The following is a 20,265-nucleotide window of genomic DNA, read 5'->3' on the forward strand; positions in this document are numbered from 1 at the left end:
ATAAATAAATAATAAACAGAATAAATCCCGAATGACAAATTAAACATGACAGTTGAATAATTAAATCTTTTATTGCTTATATATTGTTTTGCTTAAAAAATAAAAATGTTACATTTATCCATAACAATTTTGCAATATTAATCGATGACCGATTTTTCATATTTGATCTTATTAACTGCTTAGGAACGATCCGATAAATTTGTACAAATAATTGTTGCATTTTTATATGCGCTTATATTATATTACGATAATTGAGATTAATCAGTAAATATTAAAATATTTGTGTAACAATCCTTGCCGTGCAAGCGTTTGACTATGCAGTAGCTTTGAAACGCGATAGCAATTGCAACATATTTCAACATTTGTAGCTATACATATTACAATTGTTACTCACGATTATCGCACATATATGTACAAATTTATTATTACATTATTTTATTTCTATCCATTAATACTTCAAAAGCCAGTACAGAAAAAATTTTTAATAAATCTGCTGTGAATATATTTATATTGTATTTTAATCAAAACACTTTTATTGAAATTTAGCCGCGTTATAACATGCAATTATTAACTTTAAAAAATGTTCTGTAGCTAAAATCTTCGAAAATTATATCATATTTTTATACGTAAGTACCAATTAATAGTTAAAATAGATTTTTAGGCTAAAGTAAAGAATTATAAAGGTCTTCTAGCCTATGAAAAAAATGAGACAAAGAAACAATAATTATTACATTTGACAAGTAATGTAGAATCGTATATAGATGATCGTTTAATTACTGTATCGTGCATTATGTTGTCACTGATATTTATAGAAAATAATAATGCGATGCGAAAAATAGGTTTGTCGTCATTGATTATTAATGATCACAGATGCATCGATGAAAGATCGCAGTTAATGCTTACACTATATTTGGTAGTAATACTTTTTTTTCACACTATTTACTGTTATTTCACTAAATATATCTACAAAATCATTCTAGTTGATCATCTTCAATGAGCAAATTGCCACTTGGTCATTAGGAAATTTGCCGAAAGGTTTATTTCCATCGAGTGTCTCGTATCTGTTCATCTGGTATACCAGTAATGTTTCATAACCGTACACGTCTATAGCAAGTTGCTGCACATAAAGTTTAAAAAATATAAGTCAAATTTTTGCAAAATTATGTATTTGTGTAATAAGTTTCTGTATTATTAGCTAAGTTATTAAAAAATTAGATTTATCGTTTACCTGTGTGAGTGGATTAGTGTTTGTGGCGAAAATTCCGATGTATTCTTTTCGTTTGGTAAGTTGCAAACAGTATTCTTCCATTTGTCTTATTACAAGTACATTTTCCGTGGGATTCAAATCGCTGCTCGTCCCCATCATGAAACTATGAATAATCTTGCCTTTACCCTTTGGTAATTTGTAATCTCTGATCGGTCCCTCCAGATATTCGATGAAATCAAAAACCATCATTAACTCAGATTTCAGTATCAGTTTAGGTTTATCCCAAAGATCAAAGTTGAAAGCAACTCCGATTGTTTTACCACTTTGAGCCGATTTTATTACGAAACTGAAGTTCTTTTCTACAAGAGGAGCCCACATAGCCTCCACAAATTCCAGACAATCGGCTCTCGTTATGTCCAGCATTAAGTACTGCTCCAATTCGGGTTTTAAACAAAAGCCCTTCATGATTATTCTGCAAATTTAAATAAATGTTCATCCTTACTTTGGCACGCATATTTAATTATGCACAACACTTACTCGATTACGTCCTCCTTATGGCAGTCGTTTAATGATTCAAAGACGTACGGTTTCTGGTCAATGGCTTCTTTCAAAGGTTCCTCGTCGGATAATATGAACTTCATCCGGTCTAATACTTCGGCTAAATTTTTTGCTGTGATAAAATCCGTGATACCGATTTGATAACCTTGATCTCTTAACTTGGTCACGGTGTAAATGGAATTCAAGGAATTTCCACCAATTTCGTAGAAATTCGCGTTTAACATTATCGGTGTGCGACTACTACGTCCGGTTATGGATGCAATGGTCGGAAAGAGGATACGGGCTTTTGCAAGATCTTGACTTGGCACTCCGCTGTAATCGCAATTCATAGCAACGTAGTCTTCTATAAAACAAAGTTTTTTATTTTTGTCAGTAAAACATAGATTTTTTGAGTTAAAATATGAATTAGTTTTTTTTTATTTATTGATAATTAAAAGAAATTGGATCATAAATTATTCTTATTTACATATGGATTATTAATTTTTGCAAAAGCAAAGATTACAATTTGAAAACTGAACTTAATTTGAAATTTTTTTTATTTTTTTTTAATAAAAGACATTTTTTTTATTTTAATGCTAGAGCAATTGTTGTTAAAATAATATACAGAATTTAATAAGAAATTGTCAAATTTATTACGCAATAAGGAACAGATATGAAGGAAAATAAATTACTTTTGATCTTACATTTTCTACTTAATTACTTATATCGTAGACAAGATTGGAAAGACTATCCTGATCTCATGTGGTATATCATGTATATAAAACTATGTATGAAACTATATGTATGTTAAAATTGAAATAAAAGGAAAAAAAATACATATTCACATAAACCGGTTTTCTTAATTATAGATTAGTCACTCGTTTCATATAGTTTCACATAGTCTTGTAGCTTATAAATAGACATCAAATTTTTTATATGCAGATTGATAGAAAAGAGCAAATAAAAAATTTGATGTCTTTTTATAAACTTCTATTTTTATACGTAAACACGTTTACCGTTTACATATAAGACAGTTACATGTAATTAAAGTATAACTAAGTAAAATAATTAATATTTCAATATCTACGTTATTTAATATTTCAAAGAGATATTACGACGTACTTATCATTTTACTTGACAGAATGATATAAAGTCATCATTGATTTGACATACCGTCATTAGAGCAAGATGATTCGTATCTTCTTAACAATTCCTGTCGATTCGTTTTTCCATTTGTTAGAAGAGGTATGTGATCAACAATAAAAATTTGTGGTAACATATATGGCGGTAATGTCTTTTGAAGATAATGTTCGATCTCTGAGCTGGATAGGGTCGTGCATTGGCACGAATGCGTAACGGTAACGAACGCTATTAATGCCTGAAAATATCAAATATATCTGTATAAATTAATTTAAGTTAGAAAATCGATTCACACATTTAAAATTTTTTTTTAAATATTTTTTAGTGTGCCTTTAGTAGCTTTAGTATAATAGTAATTTAAAAACGATGCTTTTAGAATGTATGAACAATAAAACGTTGCTGAGATAAAACGTTTTTAGATTTCATGAAACTGTATATTAGAATAGTTTGTTCGGTGGAAGCTATTAGATTTATGAAGCATCGATATTCAATTGATAAATTATTTCAATTTTTTCTTAACATGAAAATGATGAGCACAACCAAAAATATTAAAAGTTGGTTTTGTATTTAAAGCGATGAAAAAATTGATATGTATGCTTATTTAGCTCTAAGATATTTAGGGAAGATTTTAAAAGAATTATTTTTCGTGAATGTTTTTCAACATATTTACGTTTTATTTTGCACACATATGTAGTGAAATATTTACCTGTGACAGTTTGCCGGGTTTGTGACAGAGAACCACAACTTTATCAATATTGGGTATCCTGGCGACCACCTTTTCGACTTCCGTGAAATCGACACGGTGACCTCTAATTTTGATCTGCGAATCTGCAGATCGTCCTTCGTAGATTAACGTCTCTTTGACAATTTTGGCGTAATCACCCGTACGGAAGATTTTTGGATATTCTGCAGACATATCAGTACATTTTTAAATGCGTAACAAAGTCGTAATTCTTTCCACTATAGAAAACGCGGCGTTTCGCTTGTAAAGGGAAACCAAGATTACGAATAGGAGAATTTGTATGTCGCAGTGAATTCTTCAAGTTCGAAAGACGTAGAATTTGATCTTCTTGTTGTATTATTTTATTTTCTCACCTGGATCAATGGCATGAGGATTGTTCAAAAATTTATCTGTGTCTTGTTCACATATATAACCCGCGGCAAGATTTCTTCCAGCCACGATCAGCTCTCCGACTTTTCCCTGGGGGATCAGTCGCAAGTTCTTGTTTGCGAGATAAATTATGCAGTTGTCGATCGGCTTTCCTGCAAAGCGAGCCATGTAAATGTTGTTTAGGGATTATTATTTATTAGTAACAATAATCCACTGAAATATACTTTTAGTTATTAGCTTAGAATTAATTGATAAATGTTGTTATATGCTTTGTTATATTGTTATATTATATTAATTTTTTAATTATTTTGTTACTTTTATAACATTATTTTATTTTTTCAACTGTATTTTATTAGTTTTACCGATTGGTACTTTTTCCATCCCTTGTAATTGTTCCCGTTTGTTTAACAGGTAATATGTAACGTCACCCATGACTTCCGTGCTACCGTAGAAATTAGCTAATATCTTGTCCTTGTTGTGAAACGTGGTAAAAAATTGATTGGCCAATGTGACCGACAAAGTTTCTCCGGAACAGACCCAGAGTTTCAAGCGATCGAGAACGTTGTCATTATCCTGTGCAAAGCAACGACAGACCGTATATTAAATTTGAGGTTTTGCAAAGCGGTGTACATTCTCATCGTGTAAATCATAACCGTATCTTAGGTGTCTCGATTTGCGATAACATTGTAAAGATAACGATAATGTAAAAATTTTCTAAGATAACATTTTCTAGGATAACAAGCATGATTTTAATTATTTTTTAATTATTCTTATTGACAGATACCATATTAACAGATACCTCGAGAGCATGATTTTTGCTAATTAAACATTTAATCGAATGCTCGTAATCGGTGTTGGGTAATTTACAAGCGCAACTTATATTGATTTGTGGAAAAACTTCTCAATTGAGACACGCCGATCTGGAAATCACTGAATTGCAGTGAATGCGTTGATTTTTATTTATTTAATATATATTCGTATGTACGTTTTGTAATTTGCTTAAGCGTGACGAATAAAGCGTGTCTAACGTTTTCAAACTAACGTTGAAATGCTAAAAGTGAGAGGGAGGTTGCTTAAGATTTTCGCGAGTGTTAAAGGAAAAACGTCCACACATCCTATGCCTTATCATCAATGTATAGTGAATTATTATCATTATTATGAGATATTGAAATAAGTTACTCATTTCAATGGTCAGGAAAGCACGTTGTTCTTAACCTTTCGTATAATGTTGCGTAAAATCACGATTAAAATTTTCGAGAAATTTACGTAATAATAATAGGTTCGCCTATTATTGCGATAAATTACATGTGGAATATAACTTTACATACTCACTTGCAAGTTTAGATACATGAGCAATGAACGCAACAACGATGGCACAAGGATTAAACGTTGTATCTGAAACATAGATAATTCTTTTTGTCATAAATTAAGTTATATCATGTACATGATTTGTGTGATTTACACATTACATTAGACAACAGATGGCAGAAGATTTCGTGAAATTGAAATTTTAAATTAGCTTTATCGAAAACTTTTCGATCAGTATTGATTCAGTTCATTTTCGAACTGTTGTAAATTTTTTTACTAATTGCATCATGTTCAAATTATAGCCACTAAATATATTTTTTATACCATAAATTATTTAACAGAAACAAAAATAGTAAATCTAGTTTCATAAAGATATGTAGTAACTCAACTTGTCAAAAACTATAGTTTTGTATACATTGCACAATATGCTTTCTCTAAGAAATGTAGAAATGTTTAATAATACACTAGTAAAATATATTTATAAATATACGCAGTAAAATATGATATATAAGAAATATAAATTCTATATATTCTATGCAATGTGTTGAGCATAAGAAGATCAGAAAATTTTAATCATATTTATAATAAACTCGTAAGTACAACATATTAAGTAATTTTTAACATAATTCAAAATTAAATGACATAAATTGATTTAATTTTTATAATACTAGTTTCCATAGTACATTCGCAAAATGTACTTATTGAGTTCGTTTACAATACAAGTTACACACACATAATAGGTTTATTATACAATAATATTAAAACTTTTAATTACCATAATTGATTACTTAAAATAATATATTTATGATTATTTTTTACTTTTAATAATCTCTTTCATAAATTATCGAAGTTTTTTTTATTCCTAAAATACTCTTGTATTGTTATAATTATGCACGATTAATTAGTGAGTTTTTACCTGATGTTTTTCTAAAAGCAGTACTAATTTTTCCGGATCTCTAGTCACGCTTTTCGGGACAATTACTAGGGTACGGTTTTGTAAAAGAGGTCCCCAAATTTCGGGAACACTATCGCAGAAAGTAAGGGAAGTTTTAAAAACGCAGCGTTTTTCATCATCAGCGTATGGAAGTTCCCTCCATTGCCATTGTAGACGATTCAATAGAGTAGCATGCGGTATAAGCACACCTTTAAGAAGATAAATGTGTATATTTCAAACAATTATGTTCTTTCAGATTCTTGCTCTTTTACAAACTATAAATTCACAATTTGCTACTCATGTCTTATAATTGTCTATAATTTAAAATAGGATTAACATTTTTTTTACAGAAACACAGTTCTTATTTGCCACGTATGAACATGATATTGTAAAAATATATGCTGTTACGGCATTTAGTAACAAATAACGTCAATTCATAATGAATAAAAACGAGTATGCACGCGTTAAATTGTATTTTTTACTTTGTATTATATAATTATTAGTGTCTATAATAAAATGTAGTATTATTACCTTTGGAAATTCCTATACTTCCGGAAGTATGAAGAACCATAGCGAGTTGATTCAAGCTCTCTTTAGTTTGTAATGCATCTTCTTGTTCTTGTTTAGCTTTCTCCAAAAGTTGTCCATACGTCATGACTAAAGCTTCCTCATAGATTGATAAATCCGCTAAATCGTATTTTGAGTTAATTGGTTCATATTGAAGGCATAAATAGAAGCGGAGGAAATATCAATTATGTATTATTTTCAATTATGTCCAATTAAAATGAAGGTTTTTTCGCACATATTTATAGCTAAAAGAATAAAAAATCTCAAGGTTCTTTTGCACATATTTATAAAACTGAAGAAATAATAAAATCTATCCGCGTTCTGCAAATTGTTTTGAAACAATCCTCCATTCGCTTGCAAAGTAATGCTGTTTTTCCTCTCGGTAAAAACTAATCATCATAATATATCTATAGATTTATATATACACGAAAACTGCGCGAGAAATCACATAAGTATGGTAAGAAAGAATTATTACGTAGATATCTCCCAATTATTAAATTCTTTATCTGCTTTATCACATATTGTACGCTTATTAGTGGCGAACGCGTAGGTTTGATAGTATCGTTTTGACGTCATTAAGCTGGCACCAGCTGGCACAGCTATTTTAGCACAATTAAATGCGATTTATAAAAAATTAATTGCTATTTTGGATATAGTTTCAAATGACCTCTGCTCCCGATTGACCTAAAATTTTACACAGAAGTTACTGGCTCTTGATGCGTTTCTTTTCACAGTTCCACCTATCCTATCGCATGGGCCTTTGTCATGAGCAGTAGCAAAAAAGTTCCAGACCGCAGGAACGTTAAAATCATTTTTGTGTAAGTATAAAAAAATGATTTTAACGTTCATGCGGTCTGGAACTTTTATGCTAGTGCTCATGACAAAGGCCCATGCGATGGAATAGGTGGAACTGTGCTAATTTACAACTGCCACCAAACAAACAGATCACAACACCTGAACTATTGTATGCGTGGGTTTCAGAGCTAAAAAATTTACCGTCTATTGCAGTTTACTATACAACTGATAGTGAGTACAATCTAGCTAAAAAAACCTTGAGTACGAGATTTAAAAATGCTAAGACTATTCCAAATACACAGCAGCTGCATTGCTTGATTCCATGTGTCGAAAAAAAGTTACTCGTAACAAAAAAATTTTCAAAAAGTACAAAGTTTTAAGAATATAAATTCATGTAATTGAATCACAACTATTATTTGTAAAAGCAACATATACTAAATTTATGAAAAAAAAAAACTGACTACTGAACATTTTTACTGGATTATATAAAAAATCCGTAAGAAAAAAATCACATCTTTTTTTCTATTATTCCCGGCATTTTGAAATTTTAATACGTTATTACACATGACTAAATGCACAAAAAAAACCAGCTCAATGAGCATGGCACTTCTGAGATAATTAACTTTTTATTCGTTTTTTCATGAAAAAAAGTACTAAAAATTGATATAATAAAAAATGAAAATTGCCATCTCAAAGTACAAGAAAAATCCAACATTTTTTATGTATACAAATTTTTTCTACATAGAAGGACTTTTGAGTTAAAAATTTCCGAAAATATCAATTCTTGAAAAAAACTCAAAATTCAACTGTTGATATATATCTATAAAAATAACGTCCATAAAATTCTGAAAAAAATTGAGGAGGAACCTATCACTTTTTTAGTACAATAACATACTGCAAAACAAAAAAAATCGGTGAATGCGAGTGAAAAAAAAAGTTGAGATCCCATGGAATACCTCATGTAGTATGGGGCACGCGTAGAAAGTTGTAAACCTCATGTGGCAACTCGTCTCACGTGGAAAGTGTATGCGTGGAGGTAGTAGGTTCCGCCCCCTCTGCGGGGAGCTCCACCTTTAAACAAACTAACCAAACCCAACCCAATTGTTGTGTGAATGGAAAAGTATATGTGTGAATACAATAAATTCATTCTTTCCTACCCAGAACAAAATTAATGAAAGAGTTATTACTTTAACCAAAAAGTTTTGGTTACAATTATCGGTAAAATTGATTAATTTGTTACAATTTATCACATTTACCACCATATTTTGAAAATTATGCAGAAAAACCGGCAATTACATATAATTATCGAATTTATCACTTTTATAGTAACAAATATATCGCGTAGAATTTTAGTCAATAAGTGCTATAAAAAAAATTTTTTTTCCGAAGTTGGGACCACGCAGATTTTATTATTTACATCGAAAACAACTTATGTGTAAAACTTTAGGTCGATCGGGAGCAGGAGTCATTCGCAACTACACCCGCTATTTTTTTGCTAATTAATTGCCATATTTTCGATTTTTTTGCTTCAGTCGATTTGCTAAAAACAATGGTTGTGCTAGCTTTTAAGAGTTAGCACAGTCATAGTTTTTAGCACATTGACTCGAGCAAAAAAATCGGAAATAGAGCAATTAATTAGCAAAAAATTGCAATTAATTTTTATTTAAGTCATTCGACTGTGCTGAAATAGCTGTACCAGCTTAATAGACGTTCGGTTTAATTGATGGTAGTCACGTTAATTTACTACAAAGTTGAAATATCTTTAAATAATGAGATTATGAGATTTTATATAAAATTTTGGTAAATCTCGTACAAATTAAAGTCAAAATAAAATAATTAAAATCACTGATGTGAAATTATTATATTAACACTAAATAAAGTGAAAATAATATAACTTGATTATTTTTAAATATTTCATATTTTTATTAAGGAAATAAAACTATAAATTGTGGTATTTTCAAATCCTATGTATTTAAAGATATTATAGCTTCACATGAATTAGAGCAACAAATTATCTTTTCTATATATTCACATTATGGATATTATAATAACTAACGACAAATCACTTATTTACGATTAACTATTATAGAATTCTAAGATTAATAATTTAGGATTAAAAATATTATTAAAGTTTAATCTTTAGAAATTAACAAACATTAATATTGTAAAACATTGGCACATTTAATTTAATTGATTCTTCTATTTTCTAGATAAAAGAGCAGTAGAACTACATAATAGATAAAACTGGAATAAGAGATAGGTAAATAACTAAAAATAAGATAAAAAAATTACATAAAATTAATGTAGAAATCGAATAATGATAAATTAAATTTTTTATGATATTTATTTTGGAACACTTGTACGATGTAAAAGAAGACATTTACCTCCTTCCTCGACCACCATTATTAATGGTTGCGTTTCTTCGAGAATGTGTTTCACTCTAGACATTGGAAATTCCGCGTCCAAAGGTAGATAAGCCATTCCTGCTTTTAGTACACCAAGTAATACAGTTGGAAACCGATGCGACGGGTTCATGCAGACAGCTATTAATGACTGAGAAGTTGTTTCAATCTTTTCGTACTTTTGTAAAACTCGTGCCAACTGATTGGTGATGTTATCCAATTCTTTAAAAGACAGCACGTATTTCTGGCCGGCGTCATCTGTATCGAGTTTCCAACAATGTTTAGATATATATTTTTCTTTCCATACAATGTCCACATTATCATAGGTATTATTTAATACAACTGGTTATTTAAATTGTCAAAAATCATATTCTAGACCACTTTCTCGATGTGACTTTTATTATATTTTATATCGAGAAGCAAAATCCCTTACCTTCGTAATATAACGCGGTTTGATTTGGATGGACTTTTGCTGCACGACTGAATAATTCATGCACTAAATCTTTTTCCTGATTTCTTCCTGTCTGCTGACCTCTTAAGATCGATTGCTGCTGCAAAGTACCCATTTTCAAATGTTCGTAGAAATGTTGTAACTTCTTGTTTCAAATGTTAGCAAAGATCTAAAATTTAATTTAGAATAAAAATTAATAAGCACGTATTTATTATTAAATTTATAAACACATATTAATACTTTCGAATGTGAAATTTTGTTTTTTGAAATTGATAGTTTTATAGAGATTAATTGATTATTTTATATGAATTTTTTATATTCTGCAAAAGAAAAGTTTACATTTTGTGATAAGATTTGTGATAAGAAGTGTGTAAAGAAATATTGATACGCACACGGAAAAAACAATATGGTGTTGGCACACACAAATCTGGTTGTGTCCAACTAGTAAATTAAATTAAATAAGTCATATCAACCGTACACATAATTACCGCTCAAAAATAATTAGGATGATGCAGCTAGGTTGTTGTTCGCGCGCGTGTGAGTGAGGAGGGATAGTGCGTGAGAGACGACTAACACCGGAAGCTTGCAGTAACAGTTTATTTAACAACCAAAAATAAAGCCGAAATTAAAGAGTGACATAATTTATAAATGTATTTGAATTTAAATGAACTCGGAAACGCGGGCGTTTTTAATTCTCTATCAACACTTTCTCGCTTGTAGTGTTGGATAACCCGCGCGTGAATGAAAACTGACTATCACAATATCGATCGATTACAGATCTTAACCTACTGACACACTGTTGACGAATGGCAGCGCGCCGTAAGTCTATGGGTTTTTATACCCATACGAGACAAAGAACGCGTCACGGATGACGAATGCTTAGCTAATGCCAAAATGTCATGGAATAGAATCTTTTCGAACTGAAGGTGCATATAGTCATTGTTTTTGAAATTAGAGCATCGATCGTCGAAAAGACCGTGCCGGAGAGTGACTCGGCATCGTACGGAGAATAATTCTTATGACGTGAACGCGAAGCAAACAAGGGGCGATCCGCTGAATAAATATCGTGTTACACTACCGCTGTGACTCATGACATAGGACCGATATCACAGTCTCCGATTAACGTCTCTTTCTAACTGTCCCCCTAGAAAGAGACGAAAAGTGAGTTTAATCGGAGAGACTGTGATGTCGGCCCACGGTCGTCTAAATGAGAATAAGAATATTCAAGAGCATTCGTGATATCGAGCATTCGCGATCTCGAACAGTTGCTTACTAAATTTTTTTGGTTGTGTGCACTATATCTTTATTTTCGTGCACTTTAATTTATTTTAGAGATAAAATATTTTTTTATTGAAATGCTCAATATATCAATTGCACTAAATATTTGTGTCTGAAAATAGTTGGATAAGTTACTACATATTATGTAAGACTGGTTATCATTTCCTAGGATGTTAATTACTATAGAGAGAAATGTAAAAAAAAGAAAGAGCAGCTCTTTGGTGAACAAATCACATAGTCGCAAAATCAGTTCTCTCTCAAATAATCGTCAACATTCGGATAACCTGATATGGCACATTCAAAAAGAGATGTTCGTCTTAATAAACGATTGTAATGATCTTGAAGCAACTGCTAATAATTAGTTAAAATTGATAACTCTATCTTTATTCAGTGTAACTGAATAGTTATCCTTAATTATTCCAGTAGGTAATTTAATAGTTTAGTTTTGAGATTTAAAATTAAAATTACCTTTACTCAGTGAGAATACGTTCACAACTGTTGTTTAAAATCTGGTTTATTGATATGATTTTAATTCTTGTTTACAATTGTAGTTAAGATCTTGTTTTAAAGATTTGTTGAAGTTACGGTGTATTAGTGTATATATTAGACTGTCGGTAGATTAGCTTATGAGCACAGGAAAATAACTCAACTAACTATGATTTTTCGTGCCTATTTATACCCAAGTTGCAAGAACCTCCCCGCGCGAGCTTCTCACCATATCTTTGGCTTAGTGTCCTAAAGGAGGAGGAAGGTCTTATCACTATAGGTGTAATTCTATGCCCTGCGTACCGCGGCCTGAGCACCGTCTCTCATCAGAAATCGGATAATTAATCAATATTGATATCTCTCTTTTAACATTTCTGGTTACTTTTAAGACTGAGTTAAATTTTGTTTGCACGTAACATTATTTAAACAGTCTGCGTTATGCGTAATCAATTATCGATCTCGTTAAACATTATAAATCAATTAGATTAATTTTATATTAATTAGTTTAAATTTCCACAGAAACAATGATAATAATGGCAATATATTTACAGAACAAGCGTTATTAACGTATTTATGATTAGAAAGATAGTTTGTATTCTTGAATTATACTGTAGCATTAAAGTGTCGGCAATCTTGTCACTGTCACTTTCGCTATCGCTATCACCTATTGTGTAAGGGGCTTAAGATATAAGGCGTTTTTTTTTTACACGTAGAAATGTGTTACGATAGTGTTGTCGGCGGTAGGAAAAAAGAATAAGTCATCGGAATTCCGTCTCGCCTTGACTCGATAAAAGAAAGAATCGATGAGCGGTGTATAAAAGAGAAGTTTTTGAATGATTGTTGCAGGCGAGCGACAATTATATCAATTGCCCTCCTCGTGTGGTGAGTCGCCCGTGAGCCGGTGAGACACGTGGCGGTCGACACTCGTGCACGTGTGAGCTTGAGTCGTCGTGTTGAGGCACGTACCAGAGTTGATGAGCGGTCTATTTCACAGTTTATGATACGATCTAAAACAGCGTGAGCACTGCGATGTGCGCGATTAACCGAAGTCAATGATCGAACCGTACAGAGCACGAGAGCACACGCGTCTAGTCACCGCGCGGCCATTTTTACAAAAGCGAGGAAGACGTTGGCCGCCGGTTGGCGATGAGCGTGCCCGTGCGGGCGTGAGCTACCGCGGTGATCGAGCGTCGTTACCCGATCGATGCTGCCTGTAGTCCAGTCAAATTAGACAAAAAAAAAGGCTTTTGCTCGGAAGTGAAGCGATATCAATGAAACCTTTTTAGGGTTGTTGGGGAGATGTAGAAGAGCTTATTTCTGAGTTGTCGGGTTAATCGGACCGATGGGTTTTTAAGGAGGGGAGGGGGAATAAAAAATTTCGTTTTTTTGCAATAACTCGGCGAATTTTGACCGTACATGATTTACTAACCTTTCATTTTGTAGCTCTTTTAAAGCCCTACAATTCATTTCTTGAAGACCCTAACTTAAAATCAATATTTGTCGAGTTCTAGCCGGTGAAAGTGGGAAAAAATGTATTTTGTTGCGGTTTTTTGCGTTTATCTCATTTCCATTAATAGATAGAAATGTGCCGTCACTGACATAGTTGTAGGGCTTAAAGAGACCTACAAAACGAGAGGTCAGTCGTTCAGATTCGTTAAAAACCCATCGGTCCGATTAGCCCGACAACTCAGAAATAAGCTCTTCTACATCCCCCCAACAACCCTAAAAAGGTTTCATTGATACCGCTTCACTTCCGAGCTCAAATGTCTAATTTGACTGGACTACTGGCTGCCATCTGATCGGACGGCGCAACGTTAACGGAATCTCGAACACGAAGGAAATAAGTAGCGAGTCGTTCAATCATAATATGCCGAGATGCATTATTCAAATATTTTGTTCGCGCGCGGATGTTGATTTTCACGCCGAACGGAGTGCCGGAATCGCTCAGAGAAAGCGAGAGGGATAACAAGCGGGAGCAAGAAATGGCAGAGCTTAGCAGTAGATGGAAAGCGAAGAACACGAGGATGTCTGTGGATAACAGACAGGAGCGAACACTCGAAGGGTAAATAAAGACGATCACAAAGTTCTGTTTAAATTGTCTTTGCCAAATTCACCGTGGTACCGTTTATTTTACCGAACTCGTTACACAGTCGAATGATAGGACTTGCGCGAGAAGAACGGATCGTCAGTGTTCACCTGGCCGAGTCCTGCAGAGGCCAACGATTCGCCGATGGTTGACAGTCAACGCGTGTATGTGCGATCCGCTGCGATCACGATCTGATTCGCGTTCTTAAGTCCGGCTCGATTTTTGTCGATTGTAACAAGTATAATATCTCGAGTTCGCTCGCACGTATTCGCTCAGTGACAGAGTATTTTAGTTGTTTGCTCCGAAGTTCCACTCAGGGAAGGAGCGGCGCGATGCCCCTGATTGGCTGCCCTGGTAACCATCTGCAATGCAATAGAATACGATTAAAAACGGCTATATCTGTATTTTTAATTGTATCTTATCTGTTTTATCGTTCCATTATATTTAGAAGACAGATAAAACATTAATCGAATCAAATCGATCGGTTCCTATATCGTTGTAGATCCGAATGAGGAAATAACTATACAAATTTTATAGTTATGAATCGTTTTTTATATGTACAATTATTGCCCGTTTAATAATTTTACCTTTTATGCGTTAATACGGATATAATAAAATGATAGACATCTCATCGATATTTATACTGTGTATATCAATTGATACATATACATATAATCGATATATATACTGCGTATATCAATGATATAAATTGAATTGTTTGAAAGCCTTCTACTTTGTATATGTTTTTATTAATTTAAGACGATAGACATCTCGTCGATATTTGTACGATTTAACCGAACCGATACATTTATCGTTTCTTATTAGGATTTTCTGACATACAACTTATTATCTTCTTTACGGTAGCAAATCGATTCGTTTTTTATCGTATATCAATGATATAAATCAAATCCGCATCAACCAATCGGCGATTTGTTCGCGACAATGGCGCTATATAGGCTGCGCATGATGGAAAGCGCTTCTCGAAATCGGTAGCAAAAACGGACGGCTATAGGACGAATAGAAAACCACCTCCAATCTATTTTGCTTCTAAAATAAATAATTATGCTGAGTTCTCAAATAAATTAAAACAAAGTATTGGAGAAAACTTTCATCTCAACTTCATAGGCTGCGATGCTGTGCCGGCTGTGCGCCGAGAAACGACTCCATTCTACCTCCTCGATTCGATCGAAAATGCTCTGAATATCTCTGGAACGGTAAATAGGTACACTCTGAGACTGACATATCTGTAATCAGTTTGACGAAACCTTTCGTTTGGTACCTACTTTGTGACCAAAATTGAATGCGAAAAAAATGGAGCCATTTGCCTATAGACACTTGTTTTCACTCTTTTTAGAAAAACGTACGACCGCAATTCGCCCGTCTGGTCTAGCTTATGACCTGCATGAGCTAAATAAAAACTTGCGTGCTAAACAAAATTCCTTCTACGCAGTATAAATCTTCAAATTTAAATTTTACCGGGTATGACTTTCCTTTGTCAGATAGATCGGCTGCTCCAACAAACAAACATGTTCATTATTCACCTCCAAAAACATATGTTGAGGTCTTGAAAAATTCTAACGATCAAAATAACAATCTAAACGACTTTGCGCACACTGGCGACGTAGCATATTTTAACGGTTTGATTTTTGAAATTAAGAAGCTGAGCCAGCTTGTAAATATAAAATCAATGCTCAATTCTATACAAGAGCTCAATAAGAAATTAGCCACTTGCACGGATGGACTCAGTAAACTGCAGATGTTTGTTGAAGCAGCTGATCTTATTAACTAAAAATGATTCCTTTTTTCTTCCATTAAGGATATGCTCTAACAATATTGATATTGCCTTAATTACTGAAACGTGGATGCATCCTAATACTATATTGAATTTTTCTGGTTTTGACATCATTTGTTTGGATGCGCCCTGTGTGAAAACGGGAGGCTCGGCAATTTATCATCAGCAAAACCTTACGTTATCATACCCTTCGTATCCTGGATATTGATGGAAGTGAAATATTATTAATAAAGCTGCTATCGGGCTTGAATCTGATTTTGGGGATCACTTATATTTCTCCTAGCGTTAGATTTGACTTTATAAATTTGATGCAATATTTAAAGATTTATCGTATGATAAGATTTTAAATACGGAGAACTTGAATCGCCAGTGAATAATTAACAATTAGCCAAGGTATTATGATCGACCTAACTGGCAAATTTTATTTTATTGTTCAAAAAAACGCTACGTTTTGACTGCAGATTTCGGTCCTTTTCAAGCGTATAGAAACTCACAAATATATTAGTCAATCAGACATAATGCCCAAACTACGCCGAATCTAAAAACTAAACATAACAAATTGAAGCACGCAACAATGAGTATAAGTCCATAAATAATTATATAAATTAAAAACTTACATATTTGTATACGTTAAATTAACAGAAATAAAATATAACATTTTACACGGCATTTTCATTAGTTGTTTATGCCGAAGGACATGTCAGAGCCGTGCGGTTGTAAAATTTAAACTGACGAAACCGGACAAGCAATAAACAAACCAATGTCGTCAATATAAAAGTTATAGGCGTAGAGAGGAAAACAGAAAAAAAGGAGAAGGAATTATGTTTCTTTTATGGTATGTTTGTAGAGAGCGTTAAGATTCTTCGTGTCTTTTTGTAAGTTACTGGTGTCATCAATTTTTTTAATAAAAAACATCTCCGCTAATTCCCTCTTTCTCACATAGTTTCGAGCATTTAAATACGTTTCGACAAGAGTTCCAGCTATTTACTATTTTTAAACGATTTATTCGTATTTCTCGTAGATGAGGTGCCAGCGGTCAAATTAAAAAATTGTTTAAAAATAGTAAATGGCTAGAACTCTTGTAAAAACGTATTTAAATGCTTGGAATTATGTGAGAACTTCCGAGAACTGAAGAAAACAATCGGAATTGTCAGCACCCCGTATTTCTCCTAGATGAGGTGCCAGCGGTCAAATTAAAAATTTATTTAAAAATAATTAAAGCCCGGAACTGTCGTTGATACCTATCAGGAACTGTAGAACTCTTTGAGAACTATAGAATTTCATGGTAAAAATAATTTTTTTTTGGAAATTGAGGTGCTCACGGTCAGATTAAAAATTTGTTTGAAAATACTTATTGACCGGAACTATTGCTATAACCTATCAGGAACAATAGAACTCTTCGAGAACGATAAAATATAATAGTTAAAAGTAATTTTTTTGAAACGTAAGGTGCTACGGGAGTTAGCATTTTTAAAGTTAGTTTTTTGAGTTTCTGGTGGAGTATCGTAAACCTCAAGCTATCGATCAAGCCTACTTAGAACTTGATCCGTTCGCTCGTTATCGAGATCTCAACATCTCGGGTACTCGTAACCCGTCGCGTCGCGTAAAAGAGTCACGGTCGGTCTCGCTCCGCGTGTACTTGGCCGTGACTCTTGATAAATGATTCGCTAATCATATTAAAAACGATAGAAACTGACGTGTAGCTGATAAGACATTTATAATAGAATCTCAAGTATTTTGTTACGTAAATTTCTGATAGAGTATCGATAAACGATTCACTAACCATATTAAAAACGATAAAAGATTTTTTATCGTTTTATATCATTGGCGGTTATCAAGATGACTTTTCCGCGACCGCACGTGTCACGCTTCGCGGACGTGTCAAGCTGAAGAGAATTACGCGGCTAGCACGACAATATACATATAAGAGACGAAAATGCTCGACGAAAATAAATATTACAGAAATAAAATGCCGCCAACAATAATTAAGCAAGAAAAGTATATTGATTTCGACTTCAATTGGCAAAATAAATTGAAACGTTGATACGTTTCGACCCCTCGGATCGGGTCCTTATCAAGCAATCTAAACAACAAACAAACAATCCAGTATAACAATAATTTGGTCCGCAAGATAAAATTAATAGTCATTACAAATTAGTTATTCCTTAACATATTTTAAAACGAGATTTTAAAATTAATAATTTAGTATTAGTCTTGACGACTAAATTACTAAATGACTAAATTTATTGTTATCCCGTGAGCATCCTAATGATAATAATTACTAACATTGAGTAATTTTTGGTGATTTATTTGGTAAACTGAAAAGAATTTTCTTAATTTTTGTTATAATTTTTTTATTTAAATTGATTTTTTAAATTTAATTTGATGAGTATTATAATATCTCCAAGTCTTAAGCGCATTTCTCAATATTTTGTATATTAATGGATCAAATCGATTATATATAATGATCAGAATCGATTATAACGTATAAGTGCTACGATTCGTGGCAATGTCGAAATTTGTTAACGCGAGCGCTAATTATTCAATCGCGTTTTCTCGCTCTATAATAACTTCAGGATTCAAATAATTGTATTTGCGTAAACATCGACAAAAATCTGGAAAAAAATTAGCTTAAATTTTTAATCCTTTAAATTTTTATTAAAAATAAAAAATTTGATTAAATTGAGATTATTTAGCAATAAAGAATTGTTCATGCTCGATCAAAGCAAAAGCTATAATAATGCACGGAAAAAACGGTGTAGTTGGCTCACACATTGTGCCAACCAGATTTAATATGATAAAAGTATAGAACAACTAATTATCTGTTTGCTGCAACCACAGAGCAATCGTTGAGTGACTATATTGCAGCAGTGACGATACCTGGTTGCTTCAATCAAACTATTTCTTGATACTTCAACTACAAATATTTTAATGGCAACTGCACCATTTGGTTGGATTAAATAACTTGTTGTGATGTAATCTAAAAATAAATTGCTATCACATTTTATCGGCTATTGTAAATACGAACATACGCCTTATCGCTAATGACGCCGCGATTGTCACGCGAGATAGCGACAACTGCTGCGTTTTACAAAAACTCCCAATAATGATTCGTAAGTTTTATTATATTTTTTATTTGTTTTAATTTATCTAGTACTTGCCATTATTGTTCGTTTTTTAAAGTTTTCTAAATGTAATTTGTTATTTTATTTTGTAAATTCTTTTATGTACGTTTTTTTAAATTTAGAATAAAATAAAGTTTAATAAGGCCTTTTTATTATAATTTATTAATCAATTAAAATAATTTATTTTTAAATAAGGTAGGCCTTATTTACTTTTAGTACCTTATAATAACATTGAGATTCTATTAATCTTGCGCGAGAATAGCTAATGAAACTTACATAAGAGATGAAAAACGGCGGCGACCGTGGCAATAAACTTGTATTCTTTCGTAGTAGTCTAAGGTAGAGTGTCAATGGCGCGATTTTTGACGGTCAAGCCGCGCGGCACTAATGGCGAGACAGTAGTCGCGCATACTGTTATCAAAAGCGCGATCAGAGTCACGTGACTTCACAGAGCAAAATAATCATTCTACAGCCAAGGAAAGCACTTACATATTTTATTTTATTTTTGTTAAGTAAGTTTTCTTATAACAAAGAAAATATTTTTTTACTAATAGTTTTCAAATATCTTGACACACAAGTCTTTGAAAAGCCAGAATCTTGTTTTGAGTAAATGTAATACTTTCGTTATATACATATACATATATATATATATATATATATATACATATATATACACACATCTACAGTTTAAAATTGAAAAAAGAAAACAACTGAGAAATAATTGATGCCTAGATATTTTAGCTTGAAATAGATTCACTCAAAAAAGATTGTTTTGTCAGAGAAATTATACCTATTCTTTCAAAATTAATTTTACTAAATATTATTAATATTAACTGCATACCAGTTGCATGATTTATATGTAAAAAATAAATATTAAATTAGTTTTATCAAGTAATATAATGTAATTATTAATGTATTAATAATAATAATATGTATTAAGGCGGCAGTGTGGTCTAGTGGTAGAGCGCCAGACTCGTAATCTAAGGAACCAGGTTTCGAGTCCACTAAAGCCTGTAAACATGGAATGTTTTTCCGAAACTGCGCCC

General features: G+C 32.3%; 1 protein-coding gene across 4 annotated transcripts; it reads right to left on the reverse strand.

The window, feature by feature from the left end:
• Positions 1-52: 52 nt before the first annotated feature.
• Positions 53-19,606, reverse strand: LOC143902457 (beta-alanyl-bioamine nonribosomal peptide synthetase ebony-like). 4 transcript variants are annotated; one of them, XM_077415379.1, is made up of 14 exons: positions 19,496-19,606; positions 14,413-14,664; positions 10,435-10,621; positions 9,984-10,259; positions 6,769-6,924; positions 6,220-6,446; positions 5,328-5,390; positions 4,358-4,568; positions 3,980-4,147; positions 3,591-3,790; positions 2,918-3,122; positions 1,745-2,108; positions 1,229-1,679; positions 53-1,117 (listed from the first exon to the last, which is right to left on the reverse strand). In XM_077415379.1, the coding sequence occupies exons 3-14, from the start codon at positions 10,565-10,567 to the stop codon at positions 977-979; spliced, it is 2,595 nt and encodes an 864-aa protein (XP_077271505.1). In that variant the 5' UTR covers positions 10,568-10,621; positions 14,413-14,664; positions 19,496-19,606; the 3' UTR covers positions 53-976. The 4 variants fall into 4 exon arrangements, with proteins under 4 accessions (XP_077271505.1, XP_077271504.1, XP_077271506.1 ...); XM_077415378.1 differs by having other exon boundaries at positions 14,339-14,664; XM_077415380.1 differs by lacking the exons at positions 14,413-14,664; positions 19,496-19,606 and adding an exon at positions 12,199-12,622.
• Positions 19,607-20,265: the final 659 nt, after the last annotated feature.

This window comes from Temnothorax americanus, unplaced genomic scaffold (genome assembly GCF_048541705.1).
Source record: "Temnothorax americanus isolate GAGA-0224 unplaced genomic scaffold, ASM4854170v1 Scaffold4, whole genome shotgun sequence".
Taxonomy (NCBI): domain Eukaryota; kingdom Metazoa; phylum Arthropoda; class Insecta; order Hymenoptera; family Formicidae; genus Temnothorax; species Temnothorax americanus.